Source organism: Lactuca sativa, chromosome 1, assembly GCF_002870075.4.
Source record: "Lactuca sativa cultivar Salinas chromosome 1, Lsat_Salinas_v11, whole genome shotgun sequence".
In the NCBI taxonomy this organism is placed as follows: Eukaryota; Viridiplantae; Streptophyta; class Magnoliopsida; order Asterales; family Asteraceae; genus Lactuca; species Lactuca sativa.
This window is the reverse complement of record NC_056623.2, coordinates 58363674-58376051: the sequence shown is the minus strand read 5'-3', so window position 1 is coordinate 58376051 and position 12378 is coordinate 58363674. Positions and strand designations below refer to the sequence as shown.

Below are 12378 nucleotides of genomic sequence, written 5' to 3'. Positions count from 1 at the left end.
TGTAAAAGTGAGATTTTTTATAGGTATTTTTAGTAATATATAGGGTGGGACCGACTTTCAAGTGGGATCCATGCACCCCATGACCCCACTTCTAATAGGTTGACACTAGCCTTGACCAATTATTTCTAACTGTTGTGGTTCTATGCACAGTTAATTATGACCGGCGAGATGGTGACTACTAGATTAACGACGAAACGCATCTAACCCAAGTCCAATCATAGATCGGTTATGATCTTATCTTTCATATTAGTTTCTTTTCTTAATTTATGTGATAACTTTTCTATATCTCGTATTGTAGTATAATACTATTATCGGTATCTCGGTAAACATAGCATCAAATCAAAATGATATTGGGGTTCTCAATTTCTACAAAACTATGTTGCAACTTTCGGCTATGATACAAATTGTTGGTTTAATTTTGGTCTCTATAATTACTATTTCTTGTACATATCTATGAATCTAACACTCTTTGCCTTCAAAATCTAACCATTTTCATCTTCATCTTCATCATCAGAAGACAAATACGATGTTCCCATCCATGATCTAAACCCTTGATTAATTCGTCTCTCAACATCCGGTGTCATTTCCACATCACCAAATTCCAACATTTCTATTCCAATAATCTGGTTATGCCCATCAATGTCACCATCATCAAGAATCATGGCAGCTTTCCTTCTTAACAAGGAGGCAGTGGCCCCATATAGAGTAACTAGGCCCCACCATTGAACCTCATAACACCAAAACAATGGTAATGAACAAATGCTCTCACTTGTAAGGAGAACTAAACCAAAAAATATTGCTACAAAACCAAACATTATTGCAAATATTGAATTCAAAATGTATAGACATCGCACACCTCCTGTAAAAACACAAAAATTAATATAAACTTCTTTTGTGTACTTAACGTGTACAAATATACATGGTTGTTTCTTTTGACTTAATGAGTTAAGCCAAAAAAAACATGGCTTAATGTATTAAGACACTAACTTTTTTTACCTATTTTTGTCTTCCTAAACCCACTCACATTAACATTATTGAATATGATGAAATTTGTTTTTAGAATATAAGGGTAAAATGGTCATTTTGACTCCCTAAGAAGTTTTATTTAATTTAGAGAAGAAAAAGACCTACCTCCATTTGGAGCACAGTAGTTATTCTCGACCACTTTTAGAAATCCATGTCTTGTTGGAGCAGTATAAGCTACAGACATCCCTGTAGATCAGTTATTCTTTTCTGATTACACAAAATTCTGAATTTCTGTGCTTTTTGTAGAGAAATTAATAACGTAAGCATTGAATAAAAGATGATCTGCTGAAACTGTGAAACATATGGCACTAATTCATTATTAAAACACTGATTCTTCGAAGACTATACAGATAAGTAAAATTTTGAAGATGAAGATTATAACCAGATAAGAAACCTAAGAAAGGATCAAGAAATATATGGCTCAATCTCATTCTCCTAAAATTAGTATAATATCATCTAAAACTCAACACAATCATTCTTCTATCCAATAGTAGTCGTTTGAATCTCAATAAAATCTTCTAAAATTTTGAGTTACTCACCAGCAACAAGGTAAACAGCAGACGTCGAGAAAAGGATAGCCGAAGGAACAAACGCAATCATCCAGTAATAATAAACAATCTGTTGATCCGTAAAATTGAAATCTCTATCCTCATGGTCGTTATTTGTTGTCGATTCAATACGATGATGTTTGCAGAAAGGGCGGTGTTGAAGATCACTGGGGAACACCATTTTGAAGCTGAGTGCAGATGAAATGACAATACAAAAGATCAAGAATACGAAAATAGAGATGACGATCGGCCGTCGTAGCTTAATCCATGCTTTGTCTTCGTTACGGAGGTTCTGGTACTCGTGTTTCGGCATGAATGCTTGTCGTAGAGCATCTCCTATGATCGCCATATCTTGAGATTCAATATAATGTATAAACCCTAGGCCCAAGCAATTGGGGGTTGTAAATGTAAAGTAAACTCGATCGATTCGTTAATGGAAGTTAGTTACGTTGTTCGCAGGAAAAACCAATATAGAAAAGTTTGCGCCATTTCAAAGAGCATGCATTGCGCCATTTATTTAGATGATAACTCGTTAGCTTATTTGCTGCTGAAATAACTAAAATCAACTTATTTATGTTATTTCTATCCAATAAGTTATATGTTGATTTTTAAAAATTTCTATCCAACCAATTAAATTTAGCTTATTACCGTGTAAATAAGCAATAAATAATAAACCCTTTTTTTATCCTATCAACACCCCCAAAATTTGTTTATAACCCAAGGTCACCGAAAATCCCTGTTAGCTTTTAAAGATATTTTATTTATATGGTTGTGACTTGTGATATTTGAAATTTATAATTATAACATAGTCCAAATCCCAATAAAAAGAGGTAATTACAAAACAAAACAAAATCATTAATTAAATATTTATTTATTTTTAGTCAAAAATTAGCATTTATATAAAAATAACCACTAAAAACGTAAATAATTAAATGTGATACGATCAACGGCTTGTCGCAGTGGCGGACACAGAAGATTTGAAAGGGGGGGGGGGGGGGGGGGGGGGGGGAGGCGGGGTATCACTCGTATAAGAAGGTGGTGCACTTAATAGGATTTTTTTACACTACCGGCAGAATCGGAACAATTTTCCAGGAACCAAAATGCTCTACATAAGTCCGCCACTAGCCTCTCGGCCCATAATATATAAAGTTCAAATTTTAAGTTTTGATATTTTGTGTGTGTTTCAAGATTGAAATTATCTTTCAATGGAGGCTTCAAATAACAACCAGGTGATACTCCGAATTTTTGAACTTTTTTTCTTGTTTGGTATTTGAATTAGTCGATATGTTTTTTTTAAATAAAATCGTAGGTTCTTAATAAACCTACGCTGTACAAGCTTTCAATGGACAAAACGTGCATTAAATACTTGTATACCGTAGGTATCTTAAGAACCAACGGTTTTTGTAATATTTTTACTTTTTATTTTATTTTTTTGTTTGTAGCTTGTATAAAATGTCTAATATAATGCAATGTTGTAATTTTTGTTACAAAAATAAATAAATAAACTTAAATAAAAATAAAAATAATAATAATAATAATAATAATAATAATAATAATAAAACCGGAGTTTTTTGCCCGAAACAGTCAAAGGAAACAATAGACTATTTATGGTCTACAGTTTTGTTTTGCAAAATAAAATAAAAATCCTTAAATACTTAACCCGAAACCGTACATTGTATAGGCGAAACAGTAGATGATTTAAATGGCCTACGGTTTTGATGTCTATTTTGGGATAAGTTTTAAATTTTGGCTAAAAATAAAAAAGTTATTAGGGAATATAGCTAGATTAGTAATTTCCTCCGATAAAACCATTATATTTTTGTTTTTTCAGTTTTCCATTCTTTTCTTATTTAAATACCAAGGGTTTGTTTCTTGGGTTTAGATCATTTTTTGTTATTTAATTTTTGGTTTTTTGTTCATTTGGTTACTTAACTCTTTTTAAGTTTTAAAATGTCATTAACTTTTAGTTTGGTCACTTAACTTTTGGATCTGTGCTCATTTAATCACCTAACTTTTAAAATTGTGCTCATTTAGTCACTAAATTTTTAAAATATTTTAAAAGTTTAGTGACTAAATGAGCACAATTTTAAAAATTAAGTGACTAAATGAGCACAAATTCAAAAGTTAAGTGACCAAACCAAAAGTTAAATGACTAAATGAGCACAAATCCAACAGTTTGATGACATTTTAAAACTTAAAATAAGTTAAGTGACAAGATGAACACAAAGTCAAAAGTTAAGTGCGCAAAAATGACCTAAACCCTTTGCGAAAACACCGTAAAAGTTCTTGATAATGAGTTAGAAAAGACCTTGGGAAAAATATTTTTCTAGTTATAATTGTTTTATAAAAAAAACTTATAAAGTTTCTATATTTACGAATAGTAATGCTATGACACTAAGATTATGGATATGATTTTTAAAAGAATTAATTTCATCATTCAAAAATGATTACCAATACAGGTAATTGTTTATTTATCTGTTACATCGATGTAAAGCATTTAATATTATGAGTGTGATTTTGAATATTGTTTTAATCATAAAATTGTTATTTGGGTGGTTAAACCAAACAAATTTCAAATTGCAACGGTTCTTGTGAAATTCGATGTTTTATACAATGTGGTTTTTTTATTAAAAAAAGTCAATTTTTCAATAGTTAAATAAAAAAAATTATATTACGTTGGTTAAAACGAAACAACAGTTTTTATGAAAATTTGTCAATAAAATAATACAAAAATCATTAAGTTTACATCAAAATTATAACTAGACGTTGTTTTTTTATCTTAAACTTGACACTACGTTTTTCAAATTGTTACAATTTTGATCACTTGACCGGTCAAACCAGTTGTCTGCTAATATGGCATGATAACGTGTCAATTTTGATGACATAGCATGTTGGCATGTCAAAACTGGAAAAAAAATGTTACAAAAGACTAAATTTTCATTTTTTTTCAATTTTGACGCCAAGTCTATTTATTTATTTTTTTCAATTTTGACACTTAGTTTTTTTGTTTCAAATTGATCATAATTTTTTCAATTTTATTTACTTTTGATGACATGACATTCCATTTTTTGTTCCAAAACGGACATTATATTTTTGTTCTATTTAAAACCATATAAATATTTTCTTTTTTCATTTGAAATCATATAAATACATTTTTTCATTAAAAAGATCATATGTTGTATAAATAAAAGGTTTTAACATTCAAACCATAACGTTATTTATAACGAGCGGTCCCTTGGTAATTAAAGTAAACATTAGACTCTCTTGTTCCTGAGATCAAATTAGTTTATTTGATTGTGCACTCTACATCTGCAAATTCATTTTAAATTTGCGTATTTAATATAAAATACAGTTATAATATAATTAATACATATTTATATATACTATTATGGTTTGAATGTAAAAAAAAGACTTTATATTTATATAAAAATATGGTTTTTAAATGAAAAAAAATATTTATACAGTTTTAAATGGAAAATTGTCAAAATTAGAAAAAATGATGTTTGATTTGAAAAAAAAAATGACAAATTTGCAAAAATTGAAAACTTAGTATATTTTGTGAAAAAAAAAAACAATTTTGACACATCAGCATGTCACGTCATCAAAACTAATACATCATCGTGTCACATCAGCAGAAAACCGGTTTGATCGGTCAAATAATAAATTGGAAAACAAAGTAGTAAATTAGAATTTTGGTCTAAACTTAATAACTTTTGTGCTATTTTCCCTATTAATAAACATTGTGGGCAAGTGACATTCAACCTAGCTGGTTTGATGCACTGGGTTTTATACCCATGTGGAGCATTAGGTTGGAAGTTCGATTCCCTTAAACTATCTCTTGTAGTGACACATGTTGGAAAATTTTCCCTTAAAATCCCTATAAAGATTGGATTTGTCAGGTAAAGAAGCTCGAACACGGAGGTGTTCGCTGAAATATTACAAATAAGCTTTCGTTTAATTCGTTTGCTGTTTCCAAAAGAAAAACAAGAAAAAAAACATTGTGGAATTAGAAAGAACATGCAATCACCTATTGTAGGTGTTTTTGATGTCATCAAAAAGTGTAGAGATAATTTGGCAATCCCGAACAAAGCACAACAATATACATATAGACTTTCTCAGGAAGAAAAACTTCTTCAAGTTCCATCACATAATATACATAAACTCAAAAAATAATTGCATACAAATATAAACCCCAAAAGAAGAATTATTTCTCAAAAAAAAAATACAATTTATCAAACCCAAACAACATATATATAGATAAGGTCACATACTCCCGGTTCTACCAGGTGTCGTTTTAGGTTTGACTTTTGCAAAGTCAACCAAATCTCCAAACAGCTTATCTTCTGCCTTTGTAGGCTTGCCAGATGGCACATGCACATAGGATGCATTCGCCATTGAAGGCCCAGTGTACACAGTGCTGTTCAGATAACTGTCATCTCTCACAGACATCCCCGCCATTCTCTGATCAATATACTGTGCATTTTGTTGCTGCCCGTATCCATACCCATACCCATATCCACCACCACCACCATAACCGCCACCACCACCACCATAACCACCACCACCACCTACATAGGCTTGTCCCATTTGGTTAATATACATTTGTTGAGCCATTTGCTGAGCCATTTGTTGAGGATTCAAGTAAGCCATTTGCTGCTGTGGTGGAACTACACCTCCTTGGAATTGTGGTTGAGGAAATTGATTATACACTGGCTGGTGGTTCACTGGTGGCATATGGCTGCCTGAGAATTGTTGCATTGGCGGCATCGCCTGGATATTGCTGTTTCCGGTGGATTGTAAATTTTGAGGCTGAGAATATTGCGGGCCGCCGCCTGATTGGTTGTTGTCGGCAGGCTGAGCTTCCCATGGCGGTGGCGGCAGTCCACCTCCACTTCCACTTCCACCACCTATAAAACCAACCACAATAGAAATTATTAAATTATTCCATATTACAGAAAGAACAACTTAACAGACAAGGTCAGAATTTGACCATTCCATGCAGGATTTGACCCTTGACTATAACCAGAATTTCCATTTTGATAAAACCCAGGTTGCTGAGGTGGCATGTTTTGAGGTTGTTGGATTTGAGGAGAAGAAGAATTGTTATTTAGTGAAAACATATCAACAAGAGCGAGAGCGTTCTGCTGTGAAACAGGTGTAGCGGGTTGTGGTGAACCCACGGGTACAATCGCTAGATTGTTGCCAGCTGTCGGTGAGTTGAAATCATCTCCACTCAAAAGGTCAAACTTAGGGTCAACTCTAGTTGGAGTTGTTGTTGATGTCCCATTACTTGTTATAGGAGCAAGTGATATCAAATCTAATCCACCACTAACAGATCTGCACATGATAAATCATTATTGGAGGGTATTTTGGACATTTGACAAACAGATAAAAGGAAATTTTAATTTTTAATTACCCTTTTTGATTGGTTTCTGTTGCATCAATAAGAGGAGCATCAACAGGTACTAATGCTTTAGTTTGACTAGTTTCAGGCTTTGACTTTTCAGATGGAAGAGGAATTCCTGTAAGAAGTGCTTCATGTTTGCTTAAAACTCGTTGTAAATCATCATTTAAAGCTAATCCTTGACATAATAGGGATTCATCCCTAAAACACAACACAAAATCAATAAACAAAAATTTAAAAAAAAAAAAAAAAAAAAAAAAAAGGAAAAATTGTGGTGAAATTATGGTCTTACGAAGTAGAGTTGACCAAGTGGACCACTCTTCTTTTGTATGTACGACATTGTTCCACCAAGTCTACAATCACCTCTTGCCTAAGCCCCTGCTTCCAATACACAATCAAGACACAACAATTGAAAGAAAAGGGCAATTTAGTCTTTTCACACGAAAAAGAAATTTACCTCTTTCTTTCCTGGATCTATTGCAGTCAGCATTTCTGAAAGGACATCCATGATGCCACGTGCATTTTGCATTTCTGTCAAGCTGAAAATCCAAATAAAGAAACAAGTAAATAACCATAATTCTAACATGAAAACCAGAAAAGGGTATTTTGGACTTTTCACACACGATATACCTCAAGGTTGGAAACTCAGCCTCTACGGAAGACGCGGCTGCTTCATTTCCATTTTCAAGATTACGTGTGTCATGTGGATATTGTGATAGAGGTTGTGTTTGTGGGGGAGTAAAGACAGGTGTCGCTCTCTCAGATTTTTGTGGAAATACAGCCCCTAAACGCTGAAAAAAATGTAATATATTGAGATAAAACATATAAAAATATAATTTTTATATGCCACTAATATAAAACTTACCAATAACTCATGGTATGCTGCATAGTATTGTGGATACCTTGCTCTTGCCCCTCCAAAAGCTTCTTGCCATGTATCTATTAGAACTAATATTTTCTCTTTAACATGAAAGTCAGGCTGCAGTTAAACAAGATTATGTTACATAACATTAATTGAATTTAACAAAAAGATGATTATTAGTTATTACAGAATATTTGAGCAAAATCTAACCTTCTTTTTCACTATTTTCACCATCTCATTAAGAACATCTCTTTCAGCTACATGCATATGAACAAAATCGCCACAATTCTTCACGATTGTTTCCAATAGCTGAACATGATAAACAAGAAAAAGAAAGTGGGAAATTAGATATAAGAAAACTGATATTGTGTGGCATACTTATTCTTCAGTTAGTATGATATACTTTGCCAATGAGGTGCCACACAAAAGGTGGAAGTTTACACTTCCTAGTTGTTTACCCTGCCCCAAAATAAACGATATATATAAGGAGAGAGATATTATCCCAATCTTAGTTTTATTTAAAGTAATACCATGACCCTGAAGAACAAAGATAGAAGAATAAAAGTTGTTTTGTGTGTGCTTACTGTTAAAGCAAGAAGTTGGACTTTTGGATTCCTGCTTCCTAGACGCTTTTTTATGCCTTTTACAACCTCCTTAGCTTGCCTGTGAAACAATTGTAAAATAGTTTCTTAAATTGTACTCTTAATCATGTAATAAACATATATATAATCAGAACAATCAGCCTAAAGTTCTTCGATTGCACTTCAATTTATCGTCTAGTTAACCTAATTTCTTAAATCCTAGTCAACAAGTTAAAAGTAATTTAATTATAACCAGAAAAACCCTAAATTCTCCACCTCGAAACAAGTTGCAGCTTGAGATAGTCAACTGATCGAAAACCTACTCCAATTGATACAAAAAAGGCGTCTATCTACTTGTTTTCTACAACAGAGACGACGAATAAAGAAACTAGAACATTTTGTGTAATCAAATAAACTAGAAATTGAAAAGGAACGGTTAAAAGGGGGGGAAAGGCGTACACAGGATCATGGTTGCAGATATCACAGATCTCAATATTCATGGCCCAATCAGGACCTATAAGCATGTCGCTTGTGGCTCTTCCCACCATGGAGTTCACCATTTTTATCCAGTATAATCGGAAATTTGAGAAATCACCGTAAGTTGATCAGACTTTGAAATAATGGATTGATAAAACACAAATCCAGAAACGAGAACAGAATCTGGAGATGAAAAAGGAGAGATTATAGATCAAACAGTTAAAGTAGGCTGAGATTTTAATGAAGGAAGGATGGGATGAAATTCAAAGTCAACAGATTGAAATGAATAGTCATGCCACTGTATTTCTCTAGAAACAAGAATATAGACAAAAAGGAAAAAAATAAAACTTCGTATGATAATTAGTTAATTACAAAAACCGGCATTATTTAAGCCTGATTTTAATTAAGTAATATATTATTTTGGGTTCAAAAGGTTAAAAGTTTATTTATAGATTAGCATGTCATCTTTGTCACTTTTTCACAGGGATAATGACTTAAAAGATTAATATGTTTTTTGATGTGTACACATTTAGTTACTGACTTTTATTTTCGTCTATATTTACCTTTTTAACTTGTTAAACTGTATATATTTAGTCTTTATGACCGGCTACTCTAGGTTAGCCGATAAAAATGACTTAATAGGGTAATATATTTCTCACTTTGTGCACATTTAGTTCTTAATATTTTTGTACACATTTAGTCCTTAATATATTTTTTTGTTACAAAATAAGTCATTTTTGTTTTGGTATTCATTTAATACTTATAAATGATTTATTTAGGTTTTTCTCACGACATCTTACGTGGGATAGTTATATGGTGGTGGGATAGGTTGAGGTGGACCTACTATATGTTGTAGGGCCAATATACCTAGTGTGGGCCGGCTGTAAGGTGTAGGCACGGAGGCTCGAGAAGAGCGGTTAGGTTAAGGCGGCATACTGATAAACCCTGGGTATTCCAGTCTGATGACTGATTGGACCTGTTGCATGTTGGCATTCCAGTCTGATAATTGATTGGGACATGGTATTCCAATCTGATGAGTGTGGGCTCGTTATGCATGATAATACGTTTGTTGTATCGAGTATTTTAGGGAAAATTCACTAAACTGTGTGCTTACCCAGTTGTTTATGTTTTCAGGTTCTATCGTTGACCGCGGAAAGACGAATGCATGATTGTACACACTCATCAACAGTATTGAGGATTTCGTGTTTCTTATATTACTCTGATTTTCGATAAATGTATTTTAGAATAAAGGTTTTTTTCTTAATAATGGGTTTATAATTAGGGACTTTCTTTATTTAAAAATGAAATTTTTTTTATGAAAATGAGACGTTACACATAAACATCAACAGCCGCACACACTTCATCAATGATTGTCTCACGTAAGATGTCGTGAGAAAAACTTAAATAAATCATTCATAAGTACTGAATGAGTACAAAAACAAAAATGATTTATTTTAAAATAAAAAAATATTAAAGACTAAATGTGTACAAAAATATTAAGGACTAAATATGTAGAAAATGAGAAATATATTACCTTATTAAGTCATTTTTCCTGACTAACCTGGAGTAACCGATCATAAGGACTGGATGTGTACAATTTAACAAGTTGAAGGAGTAAATGTGGACGAAAAAAAAACTTCAGTGACTAAACGTATACAAATCGAAAAATATATTACTCTTTTAAGTCATTATCCCCTTTTTCATATTTAGGTAATTTTTTATTTTTGTATACATTTAACCATTTAACTTGTTATATGTGTTTCACATATATTAATTACTCTGATAAATCATTTTCCCTACTTTTAATAGTGATTTTATTTTTCATATTTATCTGTGAACGTTATTTTTAAAATATCCATAATTTCCTAAATATTAATTAAATATTGATCAATTTTAAACTTTATTTTTTAATTAATAAATATGTTTTTGTTTTTTTGAAATATTTTATATAGCCTCTTATATATATATATATATATATATATATATATATATATATATATATATATATATATTATTTTCTTTTTAATCATATACAATATTTTTAAAGCAAATAGTATCTAACAATAAAATTAAATAAATTAAATATATAACAATAAGTATGGATGGCCTTTTTGAAAAAATAAAAAGAAAATATTACTTAGCAACTAAAAGACAAAAAATCTATATAATGTAAATATTTTAAAATTATTCCAACTTTTTAATACTTTTTGGTTAAAAATTTATAAGCTTTTAATTTTTTTAATACAAACTAGGATTTAACGAAATTAATTTAAAATGTTATAAAAAAAATATTAAATTATCATACAAAATCTGTGAAACACTTTAAAAATGTTGTAAAAGAAAGTTTAGAAATAAATGTATGAGAGTTATAAAAAATTAGATGAAAATATAAAAAAAAAAATAATACTAATAATAACAAGTTAAAAAACTTGTAAGAAAATTTTAAAATATTTATAAAATATTTGGTTTCAAAACACTTATATTAAAATTATATGAAAGTATAAAAAAGTTTTAAAAAAATTATAAACAAAGTTTAAAACATTGTATTAGAAAAACCTATAAGAAACAAATATAATAAAAATGTTGTAAGAAATTATAAAAAAATTAAGAAATTAAAAAAAAAAAAAAAAAAAAGTTGTTCACGTTTACGTAACTTTATTTTAAAAATATCTGACCATTTAACTTGTTAAATGTGTTTACATATGATCATTATCACCTACTATAACGGGTGACAATGGTAATATGTGAAAACATTTAACAAGTTAAATAGTCAAATATGTATAAAAAAAATGAAGTTATCTAAACGTGAACAAGACCAAAAGATAATTACCCTCGTAAGTCATTTTCCTATTAGCATTTCATATATATATTTTTTAATTTATAGAACCGAATTCTCTCATTATTTATTTATGTGATATCATTCAATTTATAATTAAAATATATAAAATTGTAACCAAAAATCGCTTTAGTGATGATAGGATATCGGATATGTTATATAAAACAAACAAAAATGTTTGTTGTTTTACAAATATAAATTTAACCATTAAAAAATATCCATTTTGACAATGTTCTTATTTTATATGGAATATTAATATTATTATAATTAAATATAAAAGTCATTAGTTATATGGAATATTTCTCTCTAAAAACTATAAGATGCATTAATTATATTGAATATTCTCTATAAATAATGCATTTGGTAATATTTTCTATGATTAATGTTATGTGTTTTTAACATATATTAGAAAATCTCTTTATTATATATATACTAGTTTATAACCCGTGATAACCACGGTTATAAAATTAATTAATTTTCATATCAAAAAATTAAAATTATTAATTGATATTTTTAATAAATTATTACTTAAGAGATATTTTTTAGTTATATAAAATTATAATCGTTGATTTAAATAAATACGTGAAGTTATATCATCTTATGTATTAATTTAATTTTATTTTTCAATCTAATGTTATTAATAT

At 30.1% G+C, this 12378-nt stretch overlaps 3 protein-coding genes across 7 annotated transcripts; all 3 read right to left on the bottom strand.

Moving 5' to 3' along the window:
- Nucleotides 1–329: 329 nt before the first annotated feature.
- On the bottom strand, nt 330–815 carry LOC128134085 (uncharacterized). The gene has a single exon (XM_052771508.1). The coding sequence runs from the start codon at nt 813–815 to the stop codon at nt 483–485; it is 333 nt and encodes a 110-aa protein (XP_052627468.1). The 3' UTR covers nt 330–482.
- LOC111889620 (uncharacterized) lies at nt 330–2124 on the bottom strand. The gene is made up of 2 exons (XM_052771491.1): nt 1566–2124; nt 330–1212 (listed from the first exon to the last, which is right to left on the bottom strand). Exons 1-2 carry the CDS (start codon nt 1921–1923, stop codon nt 1106–1108), a joined length of 465 nt encoding a protein of 154 aa, XP_052627451.1. The 5' UTR covers nt 1924–2124; the 3' UTR covers nt 330–1105.
- Nucleotides 2125–5660: 3536 nt separating this feature from the next.
- On the bottom strand, nt 5661–9188 carry LOC111889597 (TOM1-like protein 9). Of its 5 annotated transcripts, XM_042901042.2 has the most exons (12): nt 8881–9187; nt 8698–8782; nt 8425–8503; nt 8244–8299; nt 8051–8149; nt 7844–7957; nt 7609–7769; nt 7436–7517; nt 7271–7356; nt 6991–7179; nt 6565–6911; nt 5661–6481 (listed from the first exon to the last, which is right to left on the bottom strand). In XM_042901042.2, exons 5-12 carry the CDS (start codon nt 8105–8107, stop codon nt 5838–5840), a joined length of 1680 nt encoding a protein of 559 aa, XP_042756976.1. In that variant the 5' UTR covers nt 8108–8149; nt 8244–8299; nt 8425–8503; nt 8698–8782; nt 8881–9187; the 3' UTR covers nt 5661–5837. The 5 variants fall into 5 exon arrangements, with proteins under 5 accessions (XP_042756976.1, XP_042756974.1, XP_052626486.1 ...); XM_042901040.2 differs by lacking the exon at nt 8244–8299; XM_052770526.1 differs by lacking the exon at nt 8244–8299 and having other exon boundaries at nt 8051–8152; nt 8427–8503.
- Nucleotides 9189–12378: the final 3190 nt, after the last annotated feature.

Excerpts from the sequence above, each read along its gene's own strand:
- LOC128134085 (XM_052771508.1), bottom strand. The coding sequence starts at position 815 with ATGTTTGGTTTTGTAGCAATATTTTTTGGTTTAGTTCTCCTTACAAGT.
- LOC111889597 (XM_023885739.3), bottom strand. The coding sequence starts at position 8,981 with ATGGTGAACTCCATGGTGGGAAGAGCCACAAGCGACATGCTTATAGGT. Across the intron at positions 7,958-8,050 it reads TGAAAATAGTGAAAAAGAAG|CCTGACTTTCATGTTAAAGA; the intron begins GTTAGATTTTGC and ends GTTTAACTGCAG. Across the intron at positions 6,912-6,990 it reads ACAGAAACCAATCAAAAAGG|ATCTGTTAGTGGTGGATTAG; the intron begins GTAATTAAAAAT and ends TATCATGTGCAG.
- LOC111889620 (XM_052771491.1), bottom strand. The coding sequence starts at position 1,923 with ATGGCGATCATAGGAGATGCTCTACGACAAGCATTCATGCCGAAACAC. Across the intron at positions 1,213-1,565 it reads TGCTGTTTACCTTGTTGCTG|GGATGTCTGTAGCTTATACT; the intron begins GTGAGTAACTCA and ends ACTGATCTACAG.